The sequence below is a fragment of the Hemitrygon akajei genome, chromosome 31 (assembly GCF_048418815.1).
Source record: "Hemitrygon akajei chromosome 31, sHemAka1.3, whole genome shotgun sequence".
Taxonomy (NCBI): domain Eukaryota; kingdom Metazoa; phylum Chordata; class Chondrichthyes; order Myliobatiformes; family Dasyatidae; genus Hemitrygon; species Hemitrygon akajei.
In genome coordinates, this window is record NC_133154.1 from 14,391,455 (window position 1) to 14,415,113 (window position 23,659).

General features: G+C 43.0%; 1 protein-coding gene across 5 annotated transcripts in view; it reads left to right on the forward strand.

The window, feature by feature from the left end:
- l3mbtl2 (L3MBTL histone methyl-lysine binding protein 2) overlaps positions 1–23,659 on the forward strand; it is a 149,259-nt gene that overhangs the window by 78,541 nt on the left and 47,059 nt on the right. For 4 of the 5 annotated variants that reach the window (XR_012096907.1, XR_012096905.1, XR_012096906.1 and 1 more), the window contains exons 17-20: positions 594–870; positions 8,436–8,556; positions 8,765–8,822; positions 14,872–15,030. Coding sequence is in view for 1 of the 5 variants with exons in the window: in XM_073034054.1 (XP_072890155.1) it covers positions 594–700 (107 nt within the window). In the remaining 4 variants the exon portion in view is untranslated. Of the gene's footprint in view, positions 1–593; positions 6,173–8,435; positions 8,557–8,764; positions 8,823–14,871; positions 15,031–23,659 lie in introns of those variants that run through there. The other variant, XM_073034054.1, reaches the window with a different exon arrangement.

Sequence of the window (23,659 nt, forward strand, 5' to 3'; positions counted from 1 at the left end):
GCTGGAAGGGCCTATTCTACACTGTATCTCAATTTAAAATAAAAATAAATAAACATGTAACTAAGTGAAGCCAGGAGAGTGCAGAGCTGGAACCTTCGGCAACAAACAAGATGCCAGCGGAACTCTGCGGGACAGGCAGCATCTGTGGAGGGAAATGAACAGTTGGCATTTCGGCTCGAGATCCTTCATTTGGGTCTCGACCTGAAGCATCAACTGTCCATTTCCTCTCCATTGTTGCTGCCTGACCTGCTGAGATCCTCCACTGAAGCCACAGAGGGATTGAATACAAGAATCAAACCTTTTATAAATAAAATGATGTCAACCTTTGCAAGGAAATCAGTCTGACGAGCAGCTCTTTCAATGACATAACTTGCTAGTCATTTAGCAGCTGTTCCAAATCCTAGTGTCACAGCAGCACTTTGCTGTGCTGATGAGTCCTGAGCAGCTCTCTTGTGAAGCTTGTCTCCACACTGGGAACAATGAGCTTGTGTAGGTGAGCCGTGATGCCCCTGCTGCTGGTGGTTAACACTTTCAACAGGCCAGTAGGCTGAACAACTGCAGCCCAATTGAAAAAATGTTCTGTTCTCTCCTAGTCATCGCAGTGCAAGTGAAAGAAGAAACCATTGAGCTTCCAGCATCACTGGATCCCAGCAGCATGCTGCTCCCCCCTGAAAACCTCAAGCAGGAGCCAGATGACTGACCCACTCTTGACTCGGCGCTAGCATGAACTGGCCACCTCTGCACCTGTAAGTTTCTTCATTTAGTGACTGCTGTTGGAGAACGAATGCAGCAGTCGCAGGCCCCAGCCTTGGAAGCTGAGTTCGGTGAAGCAGGCTGGTTTAAACTGGCTAGGACTGGATCCTCCTCCAAGTATGTACTGGGGCTCTTGTGATACTAATTCTGTGCTGTCAAAAAGGCTTATAATTTATTAATAAGAGTTCTGCAGTAATAGGCTAGAAATATCATGGCTGAAGTAATTATATGAGAGTATTTCAGAAGCTGGTCCGAGAGTGCTTTACAAAAATAACATCAGAATATTATTAAATTGATTTTCAATTGATATTACCACCCATCGTGTTACATTTAAGCACTTCTCCTAATGCCAAGGCCCCTTTGCCCTCTATCACACCCAAGTGGTCATCCTTTGTATGCATGTGTAGAGAGCAGATAGTTGTAAATCATTCAACTACTGACGTAACTATATCAATCACTGTTTCTGCATTGCACTGTTGATGCGATGCGTCTCTTGTAGTCAGCAGTAGGAACCAGCTTTTAATTCCCTTGTGGAGTTCTTTATTCAGAACCAGTTGAAAACCACCTCAGGTGGTTCCTATATTTGTCCTTGCTAATTTCAGGTCTTTAGTCAAGACAGACAATGAAACTGGGGGCTCTGTGGTCTGTGTAGTTCAGTACTATGAATGTGAGATCTGGCCACCTTCCCTCCCATTAAAGTTCTCTGCTCTTACTTTTTGCTTGGCCATGTGGTTGCCGTCACTTACCAGAAGCTTGACTGCTTGGTGGCTTGTGATGTGAATTACAGCCATCAACGGGCCTTGCAGTGGTTCCGCGACCCGATCTGGAGTTGGGTGGCGGTGGGATGCAGCTGTTCAGGCATTCTTCTGTGGGATGATTCCAGGCAGGGATATTTGGCTAACTGGATCTCTTCTTTGCCTGTCTGGTGGAGACCAGACATCAGCCTGCGATCAGTGTGTCCCACATGCCTCAGTTTCTTATTGCATAAACTTGCTGATCTATGAATAGGAGAGAAGGGCTAGAAGTTTTTTTTTCAAACCTTGGGTGAGTTTTAACCAGAGCAGGAAAAAGTCAGTGAGCAAGTAGGGAACTTGAACAAGAATATCAAGGCGTTGTGCATGAAATGAACCTGGCGTTATCCAGAACAACCTTTCAAAGAGCCACTTAGTGTGAATGTCTCCAAGGATCTAAGTACATAGCTGGGGCTGATGCTTGATTGCAATGCTGAGTGGTTCTAGTCAGTCAGATGAGGCATACTACTGAAGTTCTATCAGCCATCAGTTGCACGTGAAAGATCAAATGGATCTACTTCAGTGTAGAGTACGAGAATTCTCTCTGGTCAGATTTAATCCCTTGATCAAATTTACGTGGCCTTTCTTTATACCGCTGTTTCTGGGAACAAATTGGCATTCGCATTGCCTACATTAACACCACTGTACAAGAAGGTAATTTTCATCAGTTGTAAAGCTCTCCCTTGTAGGGTTCTCAGGGGTGTGCAATGGAAATGCAGTTTTTTATGCAGGGTGGAGGAAGAAAATTTGTATGTATTGAGGGGGAGCTCAGTCTTTGAAGTGTGTGGGTTCCATATCATTCCAAAATGTGGCTTAAAATTGAAGATATGTCATTCATTTGGTGATGTACTCAGTGTTTTTAGCTGGTTTACTGTATTCCAAAGCTGTGTGACTCATTAATTCTTTCATTCAGTGTAAAGCTGGCACCCAAGCCTGATGTGAAAGTACCGATCCTCAAGCATCTTAAATTGGGTTAAGTGCCATTTTTATAAAGAGAACTGTAATACGGGACGAACACCGTATTATGGGAACAAACCATCATCTTAGTAATCTGACGATTTGAAATGCTCTTTCCAAGCGTCCGTAGAATCTCGCATCAGTTTTCTGCACTGACCTGTCCAGTTTTCACCCTAAATTTCAGTCTTCTCCCCATTATATGTATATACAGTTGTCTTTAAATGTTCCAGTGGAACTTGATTTCCACCATCTCTTCAAGACCTGTATGTCTGATGAGAATAATTTTCTGCAAAATAATTTCTCTAGTTCTTCCATTTATTTTAATGGTACCTATTGTCAGCCTGCGAGTTGAATGAACCAGCATATACTGTATGACTGAGCAAGTGGTCTATAATACAGCCAACAAAGTCATTTTATTCAAAAAGCAAATGAAAAATTAATTACAAATACTGGAAGTCTAGGATTTAAAAACAGGAAGTGCTGGAAACTCAGCACCTGTGGAAAGTGAACTGGTTAGTATTTCAGATCCAGGACTTTTAAAGCAGGGGAAGCAAGCCTCAGTTTCAAGACCCTTTGTTTTAACCTGAGATTTTACTCTGCTCCTCTTTCCACTTTTTTGCAGACTGATCTGCTGAAGGCTTCTAACATTTTCTGTGTTTTTTTTCCCGAAAGACAGCCTCTTTAAATAGGAGTAATACCAAACCTCTCCCTACTACTGGCAGATTCATTTACCCAGGAAAACAGTGAATGAAGGATAGTTGCATATGAATAACATGCATAAAGCAATTTCAGTCACTTGGAGCAAATCTGACTAGAGTTTTAAAGACCTAGAGCACTGGAAAAGGCTCTTCAGCCCACTGCTAATCATCAATCGCCCATTTACCCTCATTCACGTAGCAGAGTGATCAACTGAATATCTCAGCTCTATCTGCTGTAGAACCTCTCAGATGTTGAGCATTCCCAGCAATTTGTTTTCATTTCAGTGTTTCAGAGTTACTTGATTTCAGGTAATGAGCCTGCTTCTCCCAGCCACAAATTGTTTAGGCCAATCACTTTTTTTTAACTTGTTCTGTTGTTGAGCCCATTCCTTTCATCTTGTGCTAATCATCCCCTCTCTCAATAACCATCCTATTGCAAGCTTTTGCTTTTGTTCTAAGCTCGCTCTTCCCCCCCCCCCCCCCACCAACCCTCCTGTTTCTCTAACATTTCCCAGCTCTAGTGTAAAGTCATCAATCCAAGTAGCAATCACTGCTTCTCTCTTCCTTGGTGCTGACTTTTCCTGACTTTTTAGTGACCTCGGTGCAACGTCTTCACTTTGGGCACGGCACCCAGTGAGGTTCTGATGCGTTGGTCCTCCTTGCATTTGTAATTGAATCGTGCAGCAGTTGGGGGGTGCAGAGATGCAGCTGCTAAAGCTGCCGTCTCACAGTTCCAGTGCCTCAGTGCACAGAAACCGTAAAGCACCCATTCACACTAATCTTACACTTTCTGCTCTCCCCACGTTCCCATCAGCTCCCTTCCAGATTTCACCTGTGGCAATTTGCAGCAACCAATTAAACAATCTCCCTGCATGTCATTCAGATGTTGGGAGGAGGTGGAACCCATGCAGTCTCGTGGAGAACATTCAAACTCCACACAGACAGCGTGCAGGCTCAGGAGTGAATTTGGGGTGTTGAACTATGAGGTAATGGCTCTACTAGCTGAGCCTTTTCTATTAAAACAATTCACTATGGCAAAAAAGGTATCTGTGAACACAGGGTTCTGAACTGTTTTGCCAAGTGAAATCTTTATTTATATTCATCATGTCATGAGTATTTATTGCTCTCCAGGGATGAAATTTCAAGTGTTGTGTAATTTTTATTTCAGAAGGTACTCTTTTGAGGAGTGCTCCACTCCAAAGACCTTGGCAAAATATTTTTTATTTCAACTTGGGTAAGGAGTTGGTGTGCTGATGATGTATTGATGCAAGTTTTATGTCAGTATACCATTTTCATTCCTCCAACAACCATATCGTTAGGTAAAGCAAAGTGCTGGAAATTCTCAGCAATTCAGACAGCATCTGTGGGAAAGAAGTTCTTTCTCTTGTCACAATTGCTGAATATTTCTGGCACTTTGATTTATTCTCACCTTTCTCAGATCTGCGCTTTTTTTTCCCCAGCTCATCTTAATGTCCTGGCAAGGGACTTTGTGCATGATTGGAGTTTTCTCACACTGAAACCAAACAAACTGTACCACAGCCTCAAAGCAACTTGGATGGTTTACATGAGGATTGAGGGATGTTTGGAAATGTTTTTGGTCTATAGAGTCAGAGATTATCTTGAAACACAATGAATTAAAAGGTCGAGAGTAGAAGCAATTGGATGTGCAATATAATGAAATAGACCAGAATTTAAATCCTTGCCTCCAGAAAATAGACCAGACATTTTGGGGGGGGGGGGGGGGATTCATCAGTGTTTAATATGTAGATAAACTAGTACAATCAGTGTTGATCATTGGAGCTAGAATGCTGTGTTGATTGCTTGGCTCTCTCACACCCTTTAAGTGAATACCAGTGGTGGTGCATTATGTGCTTTTAATCGTGATTCTTAACATTTTACCAAGTCTTTTACTGCTAGATTCCCCTGAAATCATGTTCAATTTGTTGCCTGGAATTGTCTTGTATGTATCATGTGTTAGCTAAAGTTCTGAAATGCATTCTTTAAATGTGTGTAATAAGATGAAGCTTTTTCTGTGAAAGCTTGCACACTTTTTATAAATGAAGTAATGTAAACAGATGCAGATGAACAGAAGTTTTCTGCACATTGTGCCTAATAACTTAAGGGACCCCTTGGTAATCCTGCACCTCACAATGAATAATTTTCAGATTTTGTCGTATTGGTAGTAATTCATTTAACAACCACACAAGATTAACAAGATTCAGCAATCTGTGTGAATGGGCGAACTGGTAGCTATTGCCTTTTTATCTCCCCCATCTCCGTCTTGCTCCATACTTTACCAATGCGCTTGTGGTGTGACTGTGTGGATTTCTTGGGAAGTTACAATTGAAAGTGGGCCACTGGAAAGTCATAGAATAAAGGTGGTTCCCTTCTTTGAAATGCCCCCTCCATCAGAGATGCTGCCCCCAGATTGCCGGATACAATTTCACAAGGTGTATTTTACCACTCTGTTCAGAAATCAGGTTGCAATTATTGTTCAGTAGTTTATTTGGTTATTTAATTATCTGATGTGATGTACTAGACAAATTCAACTGTATTAGCAATCTCATTGCTGAGTCAAAATCGAGTGGTCAGGGCACATTCCATGAATCTGATCTTGTAAACCCGCCTTGTGCTCCAGTGGAGTGGAAATGTGAGGCTGTGCCCTTGGAGGTCCTATTTTTCAGATGAGTCAATGAATAAAGGTGTAAGGATTTGGAAGAACTGGTATCTGTTCCAAAACACATCGCAACTTTGTTGGAAAATCACTGGAGAAATATCTACAGTTTTATATACTTCAAACACAGGTATACAAACTACTATTTTATATTTGTAATTTTGTCAGGGCGTGTTGCTGTTATCTCAAAGTCAATAGATTTTCTATCTGTACTACAATATGTCAATTTTACTGATCTGTAAAGATATAAATCACTGTAATGAATTTTATTCAAGATAATAAACCCACATAGTTTTAAAGCAATCATTTGTGTTTTATTTTACTCTGAAGATGTGACTGATCCCCTTTTTTGTAATCAGAGGATTTAGGGATTGTAATTTGGTTCAGCAATGGAAGTGAGCAGTAGAATATGTAGCTTTCTGAGGGTTTGGTTATTTGAAGTAGAGTGCAGCATGGTTTAAAGATCAGTGTTTGGGTCTGCTATGGCAACATCGCTAAAACTCTCCAGGTAGTGGTGGCAGTGTGGTTAGCATTTAGTGGTTATTTTTTCAAGTCCTACTTCGGGACATAACCTGTGTTACTCCTCAGTCCATTGCAGGAATGCCACACAATTGGAAATAGTTATTTTGGATGAACTGTTACACCGAGACTACCAGCTGACCTCTCAGAGAGCAGTAGCAAAGGAAGGAAGGGATGTTCTCTCATTATTTTGTCCCACCAGCAATGTTGCTTTGCCTGTTAACTTAGCCATTTCTAAGGTTTTGAACTTGGGCTATTGCTTGCCCTACAAGTTGGCTAGCTCATTTCTGATTGCATTACAGATGATTCCACTTCATTAGCTGAAATGTGCTTTGAAGCAGTCTGAACTTATCCAGGACAATCTACAAAACAAAATCTTTATAGGGGAGAGTAGATATTGACCAATATTAACCTTACTATTGGGTATCCATAAAGACCAACAGGGGATTGTGATGAGCCCACATCTGTCATGGCTGTGATGCGGCCAGTGGTCAAAGACTTTGTTGTCACTGTCTGAGTTGAAGCAAATAACCAGAGCAGAATGACAGCCAGCTCAAAAGCCACAAGTTAACTCAAAGAGAGAGACAACTTACTAAAAATAAAAGCTATCTTTGACAGTTTAATAAACGTACTGTGACAAACTGTAAGAGTTTCTATATTTAGCCAGAGGAAGGTAAATAGTTACAGATGAATCTGAAATGCTTTATTCCTCCTCCTGTTCTTTAAGGGAAAAGTAAAGAATTGGGGCAACTCCACTGGCCTTTATGGTCCTTTTCTGTGTGTGCATTGCTGTAAAGCAATGCTACATTTTTTCAGAAATCATCAAAATCCTGCATCCTTTCTTCTCCTTTTACAATGACACAGCCTCTTTTGTGACATCATGAAGGACTAAGCAAGTTCTTTCTGTCCATTGTGCTGTTGCCAGCTCATTGGGAGGCCTTTTTCTGGTTAGTCTCGGTCCCCTACACTTCCTCAATGCTTAATAATTTTTCCTAAAACATTTATCGAATTCCCTCTTGGAATTTGTCTTTGAATCCAATCCACTTCTGTTGCCCTTTAGGGCAGCACATTCCAGATCATGGGCTTGTTTCTCCTCTACTACAGATATGGACTTAGTCTGGGCTCCTGCTGTCTGACACCTAAGCTAAGTGACTATTCTTTCCGAAGGTGAGTGAATTATTGGGGGGGGGGGGGGGTGTTGCTGTGACCTAAACCCAAGCACATCTCTGTTCTTACTGAGCCTGCCTGTGTTATGCTTTGCATGTTTGGATCACTGGATATTGGAGTAGCAGAGAGAAACCCAATCTCTATAGGCCAAGTGCCCAGTAGCAGTTCCTGTTGTTAATTTAACAACGATTGAATTTGCATGCAATGGCTCAGTTCTCACTGGGCACTGAACTTAATCAGAAGCATTCTCCCCCTGCTGATTAGGAATCCTGTAGACTATTTCAATCCATGGTAGGATCCTCTGAATAACACATATACAGGCAGAAGATTTGTGACGTATGTGCCTTCTCATCTTTTAGAACTAGTTCTTTGACCAATCTCTTGGTCACCATCCCTTTTTACCCAAGTGTTTGGCTCACAGGAGCACAAGGAGAGAGGAGCTGGAATAGGCTGTCGGCCAATGACTCAATATGATTGTGACTGATCTGCCCAGATTCCCTCCTCTGTGCCAGGTCCCCATAGCAAATTCTAGAGATTTGCTACCTACAGTGAGAAGTCCTACCTGACTGACCCCTTGAAATTGTGTCCCCTGGCTCGAGATTCACCTGCGAGTGGAAGTATCTCAACATATAATGCTTGTCTGTTCAAACTCCAGATTTTTAATGTTTCAATAGCCCTGAGCCATGAAATTTCAACTGTAAACGTCGCTAAGCCTTTGTAAATCTAAACATTTGCCCCTTAGAGTCAATAATCTATTTAGGAAGTTGTCTGTAAAGGCTTGAGGGACATTTTGTTAACTGTCCTAACACTGCTGGGAAACGAATTAAAGATTATTTGTTTGACCTGAAGTATTAATTCTGTTTTGACTTACCATAGATGCTACCTGACCTGCAGAGTGTTTCTAACATTTTCCTTGTAATTGGGAATAATTCCTTCAACTATGTTCAAGGCCTTGAAAAGAAAGAATCCTGTGGAATTATTGAAAGGAAGATCTCTGGTGAGTTTGGCAAGCCTTTCTTCTTCAATAGCGCTATCAAAACTGTCATTCACTCCATTGCTATTAACAGAAACTCTTGGGATATGATTTGGTTACCATATTTTCCTACCAACCTTAATAGCTCTTTAAAAGGTGTTCCTTGATTTTGTGCATTGTAGGATGTTAATGAACAATTAGATAACTGTTGATATTTTCCCTCACGTTGTAGTTTTTGGGCTTGTCCCCCTCCAGAGAACTGAGCCTGAGCTGGACAATCTCAAGTCAAGGTAAGCTGAAGGTACTCTCCATTCCTTGAGACCATCTGAATTAACCACTTAACGCTAATTCTGCACAGTATTAAAGATGTGGCCTCACGAACACCGTGTACAACGGTAACAAAATCTCTTTTTCACAATAAAAGCCAATGTGCTGTTTGCTCGTTTAAATACTTGTTGTCCCTTCCTATGAACATTTTGCCATTTATGGACCAAAACACATAGACCCTATTGAACCACTCATTTACAGCCTCTCTCCTCGTGCTTTAGTGCATGACTTCACACTTCCCCATGTTAAACTCACATTTGTCAGATCCCCCCCCCCAAAAAAAGCACTCATTCTATTCCCAAATCATTATGGTTTCAAAGTTCAAAGTAAATTTATTATCAAAGTATGTATATGTCACCATATGCTACCCTGAGATTCATTTTCTTGTGGGCATTCACAGTAAATCAATGAAAAACTGCACACAAAGACTGACAACCAACTTGCAAAGAAAAACAAATTGCAAATACAAAAAAAAACCTAATAATAATAACTAAATAGTAAATAAATAACACTGAGAACATGAGTTGTAGAGTCCTTCAAAATGAGTCCATAGGTTGTGGTATCACTATTGAGGTAAATGAAGTTATCCCCTCTGGTTCAGAAGCCTGGTGGTTGAAGGGTAGTGTTACGTACACGTGACACGTGACTGTGGTGTACTTGTCACGTGACAGGTGTTGAAGCTATACTGGACTTGAGGTAATGGTCTTGTGATGGTGGAGTGACGTCATTTTCCTGCCAGTAGAGGTCATGTGACAGGTTTTTACAGGGTTTAAAAGGAGGACCCCTCCCTGTGAGGAGGGGCAGTTCGTGGCTGGATTTGCCATGCTGACTTCATGCCACTGTGTGATTTAATGTTATGACGCAGTTTAGTTGAAAGTTGAAGTTTTATTTAATGCCTAAAGTTTAAAAGGTCATTGCCAGCAGTTTCCTTGTAATACTGCTAGTTGATATTCAGTGGAGAGTGAAGATCGGAGTTCGGGAGTTAAAAGATCGAGGGAAGTCGATTCCAACGGTGAAACAGGTTCGACCTTGTTTGATCCTCATTCGGAAGGAATTCGATGACTGTCCCCGTGTTAATCCCTGTGAATAGCAGAAAGGATTGGGAACAGTTTTGTAAAGGAAAGGTCAGTGCCTTTAAGCTGTTTCATTTGTCCATCTCCGTAAATTCTTGGTGGGAAAAGTTCGATTTTGGGAACCGAAGCAACACGACGTGAAAGAGAATTTAAATCGTCTTAAAAAGTCTCTCCCTTAAATGGACTGTAAGCATTTTGAACTTTTGCAATACTACTTTGAAGAACTGTTTTTGCAACATCGCTTTAAGAACTGTTTAAGCTGCCGCACAGCAGCTGATTTCCGGTTACGTTAGTGATTTGTTTACTTTTGGGGGGGGTTTGTTTTCAGTGTTTAATAAACGTGTTATTTGTTATAAAAACCCCTGCCTCACTCATATATTTATTGTTGCTGAGTCCGTAACAGGTAGTAACTGTTCCTAAACTTGATGGTGTGGGACTGAAGGCTCCTGTTGCTCCTCCCCGATAGCAATAGCAAGAAGGGAGCGTGTCCTGAATGGTGGTTGTCCTTGATGGACGCTGCTTTCTTGTGGCAGCACTCCTTGTAGATGTGCTCAGTGGTGGGGAGGGCTTTGTCTTGTGATGGACTGGACTGCATCCACCACTTTCTCTAGGCTTTTCTGTTCTTGGCCTTTGGTGTTTCCAAACCAGGCCGTGAATCAGCCAGTCAAAGTACTGTTACGTATTCAGGCAACAATAAATATATATGAGTTAGGCAAGGGTTTTTATAACAAATAACACGTTTATTAAACACTGAAAACAAACCCCCCAAAAGTAAACAAACATTAGCTTAACCGGAATTCAGCTGCTGTGCGGCAGATTCACAGTTCTTAATAGCGCTGCAGTTCAAACAGTTCTTAAAGCGGTATTGAAAAAAAAAGTTCTTTAAAGCGGTATGCCGAAAGTTAAAAAGCTCACAGTCCATTTAAAAGGAGAGACTTTTTAAAGCGATTTAAATTCTCTTCCACGTCGTTGTCCTTTGATTCCCCGGCGTCGAACTTTCCCACAAAGAATTTTATGGAATATAACGGCTTAAAGGCACTGACCTTCCTTCCACACTATTCTCAATCTCCCGCTATCCCAGCGGAGATTAACACGAGAACAGTTAACGAAATCCTTCCGATTGTGGATCAAATAAGGTCGAACTTTCCACCGTCGAAAATCGATTCTCCTCGATTTCTATCTTCCAAATTCTTATCTTCACTCTCCACCAGCAAAGAAACCACTGGCAATGACCTTTTAAACTTCAGGCATTATATAAAACTTCATTTTTCAACTAAACTGCGTCATCACATTAAATCACGCAGCGACATGAAGTCATCTTGGCAAATCTAGCCACGAACTGCCCCACCTGACAGGGTGGGTCTTCCTTTTATACCCTGTAAAAAAAAACCTGTCACATGACCTCTACTGGCGGGAAAATGACATCACTCCACCATCACAAGACCATTACCTCAAGTCCAGTATAACTTCAAACCCAGTCACGTGACAAGGGTACCACTGTCACGTGTCACGGGTACGTAACAGTACTCTCCAAGGGCATTGTACTGTCCTCAGCACAAATCCTTCCACCAGTTTTCTTATCATTAGCAAACTCAACTTCACGTTTCACTCCCTTCTTGGGTCACTAAAGTAAATAGCAAAACAGCCAAAGGTCAAGAATTGACCCCTGGGATTTTCCAGTTGTTAAAACACTCCAAGCAGAAAAGGTCTCATTTATTTCAAGTTTGTTTATAAATGACAGCCAGATTTCCAATCCATGCTAATGGACTTCCTCACTCAGCCACTCCTCACCCCACCCAGATTCTACCTCACGTCTACATATGATGAGCAATTTGCCGTGCCGCGTTAACCTACCAACCTTCATGTTATTGGCTGTAGGAAGAAACCATAGCTCCTGGGACATTGAGTTAGTTGGGGGATTGAGTTTAAGAGCCACGAGGTAATGTTGCAGGTCTGTAAAACTCTAGTTAGTCCACACTTGGGAGTATCGTGTTCAGTTCTGGCCATTTCATTATAGGAAGGATGTGGAAGATTTAGAAAGGATTCAGAGGAGATTTACCTGGATTAGAGAACATGTCTTATGAGGAATTGTTGTGCAAGCTAAAGTTTTTCTCTTTGGAACGATGGCAACTTGATTGAGGTGAATAAGATTATGAGAGGCATTGATAGAATGGATAGCCAGATTCATCCTCACTGAGCACCAATGGCCAATACCAGATGACAGGAAGAAAGTTCAGGAGAGGTGTTGGGGGTAGGTTTTTGATACGGTGGTGGATGTCTGGAACACACTTCTGGGGGTGGTGGTAGAGGCTGATACAATAGGGATATTTAAAAGACTCGCAGGTAGGCACATGGATGTAGGAAAAGTGGAGGATTATGGACTGTGTAGCAAGTTTATGTAGGTCTGCACAACATGGTGAGCCCAGGGCCTGTGCTGTACTGTTCTATGTTCCATGAAAATTATATGGTCACAGTGATACGTGCAAACTTCACAAAGAGATTAGAATTTAATCCATATTACTGGAGCTGTGAGAGAACTACTGTGTCAGCCCACACAAGTTGCAATGATCATGTGTTCAGTACAGAGCTAGTGAAATCAAAGGAGTAGCACACACAAAATGCTGGAGGAACTCAGCAGGGCAGGCAGCATCTATGGAAAACAAGTACAGTCCGAAACATAAACTGTACTCTTTTCTGTAGATGCTGCCTGGCCTGCTGAGTTCCTCCAGCATTTTGTGTGTGTTGCTCTGGACTTCCAGCATCTGCATTTTTTTCTCTTGCTTGAAATCAAAGAAGTACTACCTGAACAATCAGGGAATGAGTTCGTCTTTCAGCTAAAGAAACTACATTACCTGAATAACATTAGTGGGCGCTACAGAAGCCAAATGTAAATTGGGTCTCCCTTGTGCCATTGGAACAGGTGTAGGTCATTCCTTGTGTCTGATCTGCCACTAGTAGATCTGACTGATCCAGGATAATCATGGGTCCAGGCTAATGTTCCAAGGAGCTGCAGTCTTTTGATCAGATGTTTCGAAGTTGAACTTATTGTTATGTACATAGGGACATGCACCCTCATCAAGTCTATGTGGCTCTCAGAGCAATCTCACCACTCCACCTATTGTGTGCCTATAAACTTCCCCCAATTCTCCAGCCATTCATATCCAGAAATGATCATTTACAGCAGGCAATTAACCTGACAACTAGCATGTCTTTGGGATGTTGGAGAAAATGGGAGCAGTGGGGGGAAACCCACACAGTCACAAAGGGTCAGATTCTTCACAGACAGCACTGGAGGTCCGGATTGAATCCAAGTCACTGGCACTTTGAAGTATTAGCACTTACTGCTGTGCTACTGAGTCAGATTTCCCATTTGCTTCCTCAGATGGTCTTTTTTTTAAAAACTCCTTTAAAGATCAAAGGAGGTCTCCTCAGTTTCCTTAATACAAATAAAGTAGTTATATGGTAATTAGCATATTGTTCTTTGTGGGAGCTTGCTGTGCACAATTTGGCACAATCTGTGTTTCCTACAACAGTGACTTCAAAATAGCTCAAACACTTCAAAGTGTCTCATTGATGTCATACTGGCGATGTCATAACCTCTGCCCTCCACTCTGTCCTGTCCAACCTGGAAAATGGTGCCTCATGCCCCAGGATGCAGTTTATTGACTTCAGCTCGGTGTATAATGCTCAGCAGCTGGTGGGTAAACTGTTCTCGTCAGGTCTCAACGTCTCTTTCTGTAGTTGGATCTTGGACTTCCTGACAGACATCGCGCCGAGCACTAGCTCCCCTCCCCGCCCCCACAGAGCTGTGCACTCATCCCACTGCTGTTCACGCTGTTGACACATGACTGTGCTCCTAGATTCAGTTCAAACCGAATCATCAAGTTCACTGATGACACAACAGTGATTGGCCTCATCAACAATGACGATGAGATAGCGTACAGAGAGGAGGTACAACAGCTGGTAGAATGGTGGAAGCACAACAACTTCAGTCTCAACATGGACAAGACCAAAGAGATGGTTGTGGACTTTAGGAAGTTGTGGGCTGATGACTCCTCACTGCACAATAAGTGGCTCCTCTGTGGAAAGAGATAGGAGCACCAAGTTTCATTGTATTCATTGTTTTTCATTCTATTTATTTATTAAGATAAAGTGTAGAATAGGCCCTTCCAGCCATTCTTCTCAGCAATCTCCCAATTCAATCCTAGCCCAGTCATGGGACAATGTACAATGATCAATTAACCTACCAACCATTATGTCTTTGGACTGAAACCGGAGCACCCACAGGAAACCCACGTGGTCATGGAGAACGTACCAATTCGTACAGGCAGGAGCAGGAATTGAACCTAGGTCACCTATACTGTAAAGTGTTATGCTAACCACTATGCTACTGTGCACCCTTTTGTTAATTTATTTGTGCTAATATTACTTTATGTATAGTGTGTGAATTATATATGAACTGTGTTGTGCTCCTTGGTCAATTACAATAAACTTGAACTTCGTTAAATGTAAAGTGCTTTGAAATATCTTGAAAGAGACGTGAAAAGCCATTATCCTTTGTCTGGGCCTGAAGCTAAGTTGCTGCACTGTTACACTCAGTTTTACTCCAGTTGGGTTTTACCACCACATCATGAAGTTACAAAAGCAGCTGTGGTTTTTGGTGGGTTCACTATGCAGGTGCCTTCTCTCGTCTTTGAAGCTCGATAAATTGCCCATACTTCAAGGGTGAACTTCGAATGAACTGGTTATTCTATTTTGGGGCACAACATAACTGAGTCTGGTCCTGCTTTCCCATGTCATCCATATGCAAACAGTTTCTTAGAAAGATAATGTTAGGGTCTGAGAAGATGTCAGCATTTCTGACCAAGAGTCTATTTGTGTTGATACTTATTTAAGATTCTAGACCTTAACTTTCTTCTACTTCTATTCTTGCTTTCAGATTTTTCCCTTCTGCTGATCTACACACTCTACTGGACCTGCAACTGAGGCAATGAACCCAGCACAAAATGGGAAGTGGATCTTGGGCTTCCTGTCCCCGTTCTTGGTTTGACTCCATTTTATCTTATCACCTACATCAAGACCGGTACCTTATGAACACGTAAGTCCACAGTTTGCACTGATCATAAAGCATTGTGATATTTTTAATGTGGTTTAGCTGAAGTGCTTTAAATAATGTAAATTGGAAACTGATTTTCATCACAGTTTCACAGTTGGTGAACTAGTTCTGAAGTCATTTTTATGTCACTTAGATAACCTGGAAGCTTTTGGGTTTGTGCCACTCAGGAATACACCAGGCATCACATTTATTGTTATTAAAGAGGCTTGCCATGTCATCACTCAACACTTAATTGGAAGAATATTTGTACATTTAAAATGAACAGAGCATAAACATATTGCCATGAATCGTGGTGAAAGTTTGTTTGGTTGACTGATCTCAGCACTTAAGGCATTATAATAGGGCTTCATGCATTTTAGTGTTGGAAATTCGGAGAAGTTCTAGTGTCTGGGTAGTGGGAGGGTGATCAGTGGATGGGGATGAGTGGTCGAGGGAGCCACATAGTGAGCAATCCCTAAGGAAAGTGGAGATTGGCGGGGTGGAGGGTGCGAGGGAACGATGTTCTGAATGGTAGGATTCCATTGGTAAAGGAGAGTGATGTGCTGGATGTGGAGGCTTTCTGGGTGATAACTAAGGACAAGGGAAACCCTATCCCCATTACAACGGCAGTAGAATAGGGTGAGGGCAGATGTCTGGGAAATGGAGGAGAATTGGACCAGGAGTTTTCAGGAGGAGTAACTATAGGAATGATGTTGTGTTAAATAATGGAGATGATTGGTTTCCAGAGTGTAGCTAGGGTCCATTGGTGGGAGAGCCAGGAACCCATTTTGGAGTTCTTTGAGTAGCTGAAGAGCCAGAAATGACGGGGCTCTAGATCTGGAGCTGAGAAGTGGGATTAGCCAAAAGTTCAATTTTTGGCTTGTGTTGAGGGCTTGGTCTTGGTAACCTTCCTGTGCCGTGAAATATTTGTGACGCAGTATGTGTAAAATCAATCCAGGTGTCCGTATTCACTGAATGGTTGAAAGGCATGCCACATACACAAGCGTTACCACTTATTCATATTGAACTCTAGTGACCGTGTATGTGTGCGCGCGTGTGTGTGGAGACATGGTGAAGACAATATTATTTTTATTGTTATTTCTGTAAGTTGTGGGACACCCCAGAGCAATGCAGATTATGATGTAAAATTGAAGACTGATTTGTCAAATTATTGAATCAAAGATGTTCCCCCTCTTTTTTCCTCTCCTCCCTCCCTTATTCTGGTTTCTGTCCCCTTTCTTTGCGGTCCTGATGAAGGATTTTGGCCCGAAACGGTGACTGGTTATTTCGCTCCATAGTTGCTGCTTGATCTGCTGAGCTCCTTCAGCATTTGGTGTCTGTTGCTCGAGACTTTCAGCATCTGCAGGATCTCTCAAGAGTATAATTCTTACTGTTTTCTTGATGCAGAATGTGATGAACCTGTAGAATTCTCTACCCAGAAGAGCTGTGGTGATTAAATCATTGTGTTCATTCAGACTGGAATCCTGCAGATAGATTTCTGGATGATGAGGAAATGGAGGGGAAATGGGAAGTATGCAGTAAATGGTGCTTTGCTAGAAGTGTCTGTTTCCTTGGGCTCAAAAGGCTGAAACTGGTGAACATGGTCTTCCATTGAGAGAATCGAGATGGAGAAATGTCTTGGGTTCTGAATATCAGGGGTTCAGCAAGGGGCTGTGGGTGTTGAGCTGTTATTCAAGAATGGGATCAGGTGTTGGACGTTGGGTATCAAAGGAAATGAAGAAGGAACAGGAATGAAGATATGCTGTGCTCTTAGTGAATTGCAGGCCACTCTTGAAGTTTCTGCCCGTAAAAATTCTTGTCTTCTGTGTTGAAATGCCGTGTAACAAAATCTGGTTCCAGGTGAAGCAGGAAGGTAGTGAAGGACCTAGACTTTAGGCTCCAGAGGAATTGCTGAGGTCAAAGAAGTTAAGTTGTGAAATGGTTGAAATCTGAAATAGAAATGACAGGCCCTCTGGTGGAAAGCAATGCTGATCCCTTGTGATGAATTCTTCATCAGCCTTTTCGTTAACCTGACTTACAGCACAGTCTTCCAGTCCCCTCCTATGTTCAAGGATCTCTGTGCGAGAAAGGACAGAGGTGCTGCCTCATAGCACCTGTGACCTGAGTTCAATCCTGACTTTGGGTGCTATTTGTGTGGAGTTTGCACAGTTTCCCTGTGACCTTATGGGTTTCCTCCCACGTCCCAGAAATGTGCAGGTCGGCAGGGTAATTGGCCTCTGTAAATTGCCCCCAGTGTGTAGGTAAGTGGTGGAATCTGAGGAGAAAGGGTTGCAGGGGATTGCTTCATGAGCCAGCATAAACTTGATGAATCGAAGTGGCCTCTTTCTACCTCTTAAAGAAATATGAAACACTCAGGGAAGAGCGAGAAATGAAAAAAATGCAGATGCTGGAAGTCTGGGGCAGAAACAGAGTATTATGAAAACACATAGTGGGCCAAGTTAAGAAATTTCATCTCTGAGACAGTACCCTTGGAGAGTAATGAAGGCCACTTCATCGGATGTGTTTAAAGTGGAGCTGGGTAACAGTCAAAAGTTGGCAGAATTGAGAGCCATTGGGAACTGGCACATGAGGAATTGAGGCCAGGATAGGTCAGCCATGATCGCATTGAATGTTGGAGCTGGGTTGAGGAGCCAACTGGGCCACTTTTTCTCCTGTCTCCTGTGTCCTTCAGTTCTTGTGACTTGCAGAGATAGGTGACACCTGGGAACAAGGTCCTAGAATAATGAACTTAAAACCAGTAGATACCAGGGAACGATAAAGCAAGTGAGGTCAGATAGAGGTAAAAATAGCTTGAAGATAAGAAAGGGCTGAGGTTAAAGTCCAGGTCAATAATGGTGCTGGAATTCAGAAGACTTGGCCAACAACATTTAAGGTAAGGGAATACCTAGCTAACAGAGGTTTTATCATTTGCTATTGTGTTTGAGGTGGTAAATCATTAACCAGGGTTCCAAATGAGATAGATAAAAATCTGAAGGATTGATGCTGAAATTTACCATGTTTCTCAGAGGTTTACTGCATAGGAGGAGGCCATTTGGTCCATTGTATCCTTGCTGGCTAAACAATTGAACCAACTAGGTTTATTGCCACTTCCCAGATTGAGCTCTTTAGTACTGCAGGTTATGACTTAACATGCTTATCAAGATATCTTTTCTCAATGAGCTCATTTTTTTTGTCTCCGCCATTCTATTAGGTAATGTATTCAAGATCCCAATCACCTGCTTAGCAAAGCAAAGTCCTCAACACTGCTTTTCGGCCAATTAAGTGAAACCTCTGTCTCCAAGTTATCAGCTCTGAAGCTGGAGGGAACCCATCCTTCTTTTTTGGCCCTCTTTTACTTACCTTTACGCCTCTGTTAAATCTCCCACTCTCTGTTCAAAAGTAAAAAGCCTGAACTCCATCTCTGTCTCATCATAACTATTAATTTTCCAGCCTGTATATGTCTACTCTGCCCCTTCACTAATGCTATCACATCCTTCCCATGGTGTGGTGACCAGAACTGTGTGCAGTATTTAAGCACTTGCCTGCATAGTACTTTGAACAGTTTTGGTATAGCCTCCCTGCTCTTGCCTTTATCAGATGAGGCATAAAATGATTGACTTCATGATTGTTTAATTCCTTATTGATTTTTTTTTTGGAGAGTTATATTACACACAGACATTGGGAATATGCCCAAGTACATAGCCAATACAATACCAGGTATTAATGAATCTACACCAAGAGCTCTATTTATGTAATTAAACAACATCTTTTAACAAGTTGAATGACCATATGTTGCTTGGGACCAATGAAAGAACCTGCCCAGATTGAGAAAGCTAAAAATCCCAATGTCTGGGAGAGGTTTAGAGAACAACAAAAAAAGTAGAAGAGAGATGAAAAGAGGTTTGGAAAGAAATGTGGAGGAAATCCTAGCAAGTGACTATACTAAAGCATATTGAAGAAGGGTGTGGCTTAAACGTGAATTTTAGCTCCCCCCCCCTCCACCCAAGATATCTGGTACTATAATTTATAAATAAGGAAGTGGATTTCTTGGTAAATAATGATTTTGTTTTATTGTAATAGTGGCAGAAAAGGCATCAGAGACCCAGGATAAAGGTAAAACTAACTCAGACGCAAGGAAATCTGCAGATGCTGGAAATTCAGGCAACACACACAAAATGCTGGTGGACCCTTTGTCGGGTCTCGAAACGTCGAATGTACTTCTTCCTATAGATGCTGCCTGGCCTGCTGCATTCCACCAGCATTTTGTGCATATTGCCGTAAAACTAACTCTACAGGAGAAACTACTTAGCTCTAAGTTTAAAGATTGGCGATGGAAATGAAGTAAAAATTAACAAATTTCCAGGGTCAGGCTGTTCTCTGCTCAAGTACAGAAACATAAGAAAATAAGAGCAACGGTAACCCGTTTTGACCCCTAACCCTGTTTTATCACTCAATGGGTTCATGATTAACACCCCCCTCCACTTTCTCCACATTCTTTGATACCAATCTTTTAACAAAAGGCATGCGTTAAAATTTATTAATTTAGAAAGAGTACTCCAAAATTATTTGAGATATAGGTGTGAAAACAGCAAAGGCTTGCATCGAAATCTTCCAAATCTCTCCTAATTGGAAATTGATCCATCTGATTGGGCAACTGACAATATTTTAAAAAGAGTTGGGAGAGGGAATCCCAGAAATTATAAAATATTAATCTAATATTTTTTACTGGCCTTCCAAAACAATCTCTTGACAAACTTCAGCTCTTTCAGCACGCCGCTGCTAGACTTTTAAGTAAAACCAGAATGGGGGAGCATATCACTCCCATACAGGCTGCTCTGCATTGGCTTTCTGTCTCTTTTAGAACTGATTTGTAAGTTCCCTTACTTGATTTTAAAGCTCGTAATGGTCTGGGACCGGAGTACATCACAGGATTGATTTTCATTTTTATAATCCTGCTCGTGCTCTCAGGTCTTCTACGCCGGTCTCTTAAACTTACAATCTCCCTCAAAAGATAATTGCCAGGTCAGCTTTTTTAAAAAGCAAACACGAGGAAATCTGCAGAAGCTGGAAATTCAAGCAACACACACAAAATGTGGGTGGAATACAGCAGGCCAGGCAGCATCTATAGGGAGAAGCACTGTCGATGTTTCAGGCCGAGACCCTTCGTCAGGACTAACTGAAAGGAAAGAAAGAGATTTGAAAGTAGGAGGGGCAGGGGGAAATGCGAAATGATAGAAGACCGGAGGGGGTGGGGTGAAGGTGAGAGCTGGAAAGGTGATTGGCAAAAGAGATACAGAGCTGGAGAAGGGAAAGGATCATGGGACGGGTGGCCTAGGGAGAAAGGGGGAGGGGAGCACCAGAGGGAGATGGAGAACAGGCAGAGTGATGCGCAGAGAGAGAGAGGGAAAAAAAAGAGGGGGTAAACTAAATATATCAGGGATGAGGTAAGAAGGGGAGGAGGGGCATTAATGGAAGTTAGAGAAGTCAATGTTCATGCCATCAGGTTGGAGGCTACCCAGCAGGTATATAAGGTGTTGTTCCTCCAACCTGAGTGTGGCTTCATCTTGACGGTAGAGGAGGCCATGGATAGACATATCAGAATGGGAATGGGATGTGGAATTAAAATGTGTGGCCACTGGGAGATCCTGCTTTCTCTGGCAGACAGAGCTTAGGTGTTCAGCGAAACGGTTTCCCAGTCTGTGTCGGGTCTCACCAATATATAAAAGGCCACACCGGGAGCACCGGACGCAGTATACCACACCAGCCGACTCACAGGTGAAGTGTCGCCTCACCTGGAAGGACTGTCTGGTGCCCTGAATGGTGGTGAGGGAGGAAGTGTAAGGGCAGGTGTAGCACTTGTTCCGTTTACAAGGATAAGTGCCAGGAGGGAGATCGGTGGGAAGGGATGGGGGGGACGAATGGACAAGGGAGTCACATAGGGAGCGATCCCTGTGGAAAGCAGAAAGAGGGAGGAGGGAAAGATGTGCTTGGTAGTGGGATTCCATTGGAGGTGGTGGAAGTTATGGAGAATTATATGTTGGACCCGGAGGCTGGTGGGGTGGTAGGTGAGGACAAGGGGAACCCTATTCCGAGTGGGGTGGCGGGCGGATGGGATGAGAGCAGATGTGTGGGAAATGGGAGATGCATTTGAGAGCAGAGTTGATGGTGGAAGAAGGGAAGCCCCTTTGTTTAAGAAAGGAAGACATCTCCTTCGTCCTGGAATGAAAAGCCTCATCCTGAGAGCAGATGCGGCGGAGACGGAGGAATTGCAAGAAGGGGATAGCATTTTTGCAAGAGACAGGGTGAGAAGAGGAATAGTTCAGGTAGCTGTGAGAGTCTGTAGGCTTAAAGTAAATATCAGTAGATAAGCCATCTCCAGAGATGGAAACAGAAAGATCAAGAGAGGGGAGGGTGGTGTTGGAAATGGACCAGGTAAATTTGAGGGCAGGGTGAAAGCTGGAGGCAAAGTTAATGAAGTCAACGAGCTCAGCATGCGTGCAGGAGGCAGCGCCAATGCAGTCATCGATGTAGCGAAGGAAAAGAGAGGGATGGATACCCGTATAGGCTTGGAACATGGACTGTTCCACAAAGCCAACAAAAAGGCAGGCATAACTGGGACCCATGCGGGTGCCCATGGCTACACCTTTGGTTTGGAGGAAGTGGGAGGAACCAAAGGAGAAATTATTGAGAGTAAGGACTAATTTTGCTAGACGGAGGAGAGTGATGGTAGAGGGGATTTGGTTAGGTCTGGAATCCAAAAAGAAGCGGAGAGCTTTGAGACCTTCCTGGTTGGGGATGGAGGTATATAGGGACTGGACGTCCATGGTGAAAATAAGGCGGTGGGGTCAGGGAACTTAAAATCATTGAAAAAATTCAAAGCGTGAGAAGTGTCACGAACATAGGTGGGAAGGGATTGAACAAGGGGGGATAAAACAGTGTCAAGGTATGCAGAAATGAGTTCGGTGGGGCAGGAGCAAGCTGAGACAATGGGTCTACCTGGACAGGCAGGTTTGTGGATCTTGGGTAGGAGGTAGAAACGGGAAGTGCGGGGTGTGGGAACTATGAGGTTGGTGGCAGTGGATGGGAGATTTCCCAGAGCTGATGAGGTTGGTGATGGTATAGGAGACAGTGGCCTAGTGTTCCTTAGTGGGGTCATGATCAAGGGGTAAATAAGAGGAGGTATCAGAGAGTTGTCACTGTGCCTCAGTAAGGTAGAGGTTAGTACGCCAGACTACAACAGATCCCCCCCTTATCAGCGGGTTTTATAGTGAGGTTGGGATTGGTGCGGAGGGAGCGGAGAGCAGAGCGTTTGGAAGGAGTGAGGTTGGAATTGGAACAGGATGTGGTGAAGTTGAGACAGTTGATGTCCTGTCGGCAATTAGCAATAAAGAGATCCAGAGCAGGCAGAAGACCAGAGCGGGGTGTCCATGAGAGGAGGAGGGTTGAAGATGGAAGAAGGGGTCAACGGTGGGTGTAGGAGAGTCCTTGCCAAAGAAGTTAGCTTGGAGATGGAGACTGCGGAAGAAGAGTTCAGCATCATGGCGTTCGCGGAACTCACTGAGGTGTGGGCGAAGGGGGACAAAGCTGAGGCCCTTACTGAGGACAGAGCACTCTGCCTCAGAGAGTTGAAGGTCGGAGGGAATGGTAAAGACCCGGCACGGATGAGAGAAGGGATCAGAGGGGGGAGGGAGGCTGGTGGTGTCAGAGGAGAGGGAAGGGTTGGGGTGAGAGGAAGATGGAGCCTCTGAGGGCCCAGGAGCTGCCGATGGGATCTGAGGGAGAGGGGATTGCCGAGTGGTGGTGGGGGAAGGGGAGACAGGAGTCACAGTCGCAGCGTGTGAAGACCCAGCCTGGAGTTCAAGGCTGGAGTCGCAGTCGGTGGTTGCACAATCGCTTTGAAGCTGTCAGTGGACGTTGGAACACGCATTGATGGTGCTGGAGTCCGGGTTTTGAATATGCCCTGGATTGCTGGGGCAGCCGAGATCGACCCATTCCCATTCTGATATGTCTATCTATGGCCTCCTCTACTATCAAGATGAAGCCACGCTCAGGTTGGAGGAACAACACCTTATATACCGGCTGGGTAGCCTCCAATCTGATGGCATGAACATTGACTTCTCTAACTTCCATTAATGCCCCTCCTCCCCTTCTTACCCCATCCCTGATATATTTAGTTATATATTAGGTTTAGCCTTCGAATATATTCATAAATAACTTGAAAGAATGTAAACCCACTGGTCTTGTATGTCTTCATCAGTCCTGATGAAGCGTCTCAGCCCATACATTAACTCTTCATTCCTCTTGTATAGATGCTGTCTGGCCTGCTGAGTTCCTCCAACGTTTTGTGTGTGTTACTCTAAATTTGCATTGGTACAAAATGAAGCGACACCATTGAGATGGGTGCAAAGTGACATTGATAGATTGAGTAGGCAAAATTGAGGCAAATAGAATCAGTATAACGAAATGTCAAATCGCCTACTATATTCTCAAGAATGATAGGTAGCAAATGTTTTCTAAATGGCACGAAAATATTCTGCAAATGAGCAGAGAGATTTAATGTTCCTTGAACAGAGTTCATTGAATGATAATGGAAATATCATTCAGGAAATGTAATCAAAGAAATATTGTCACT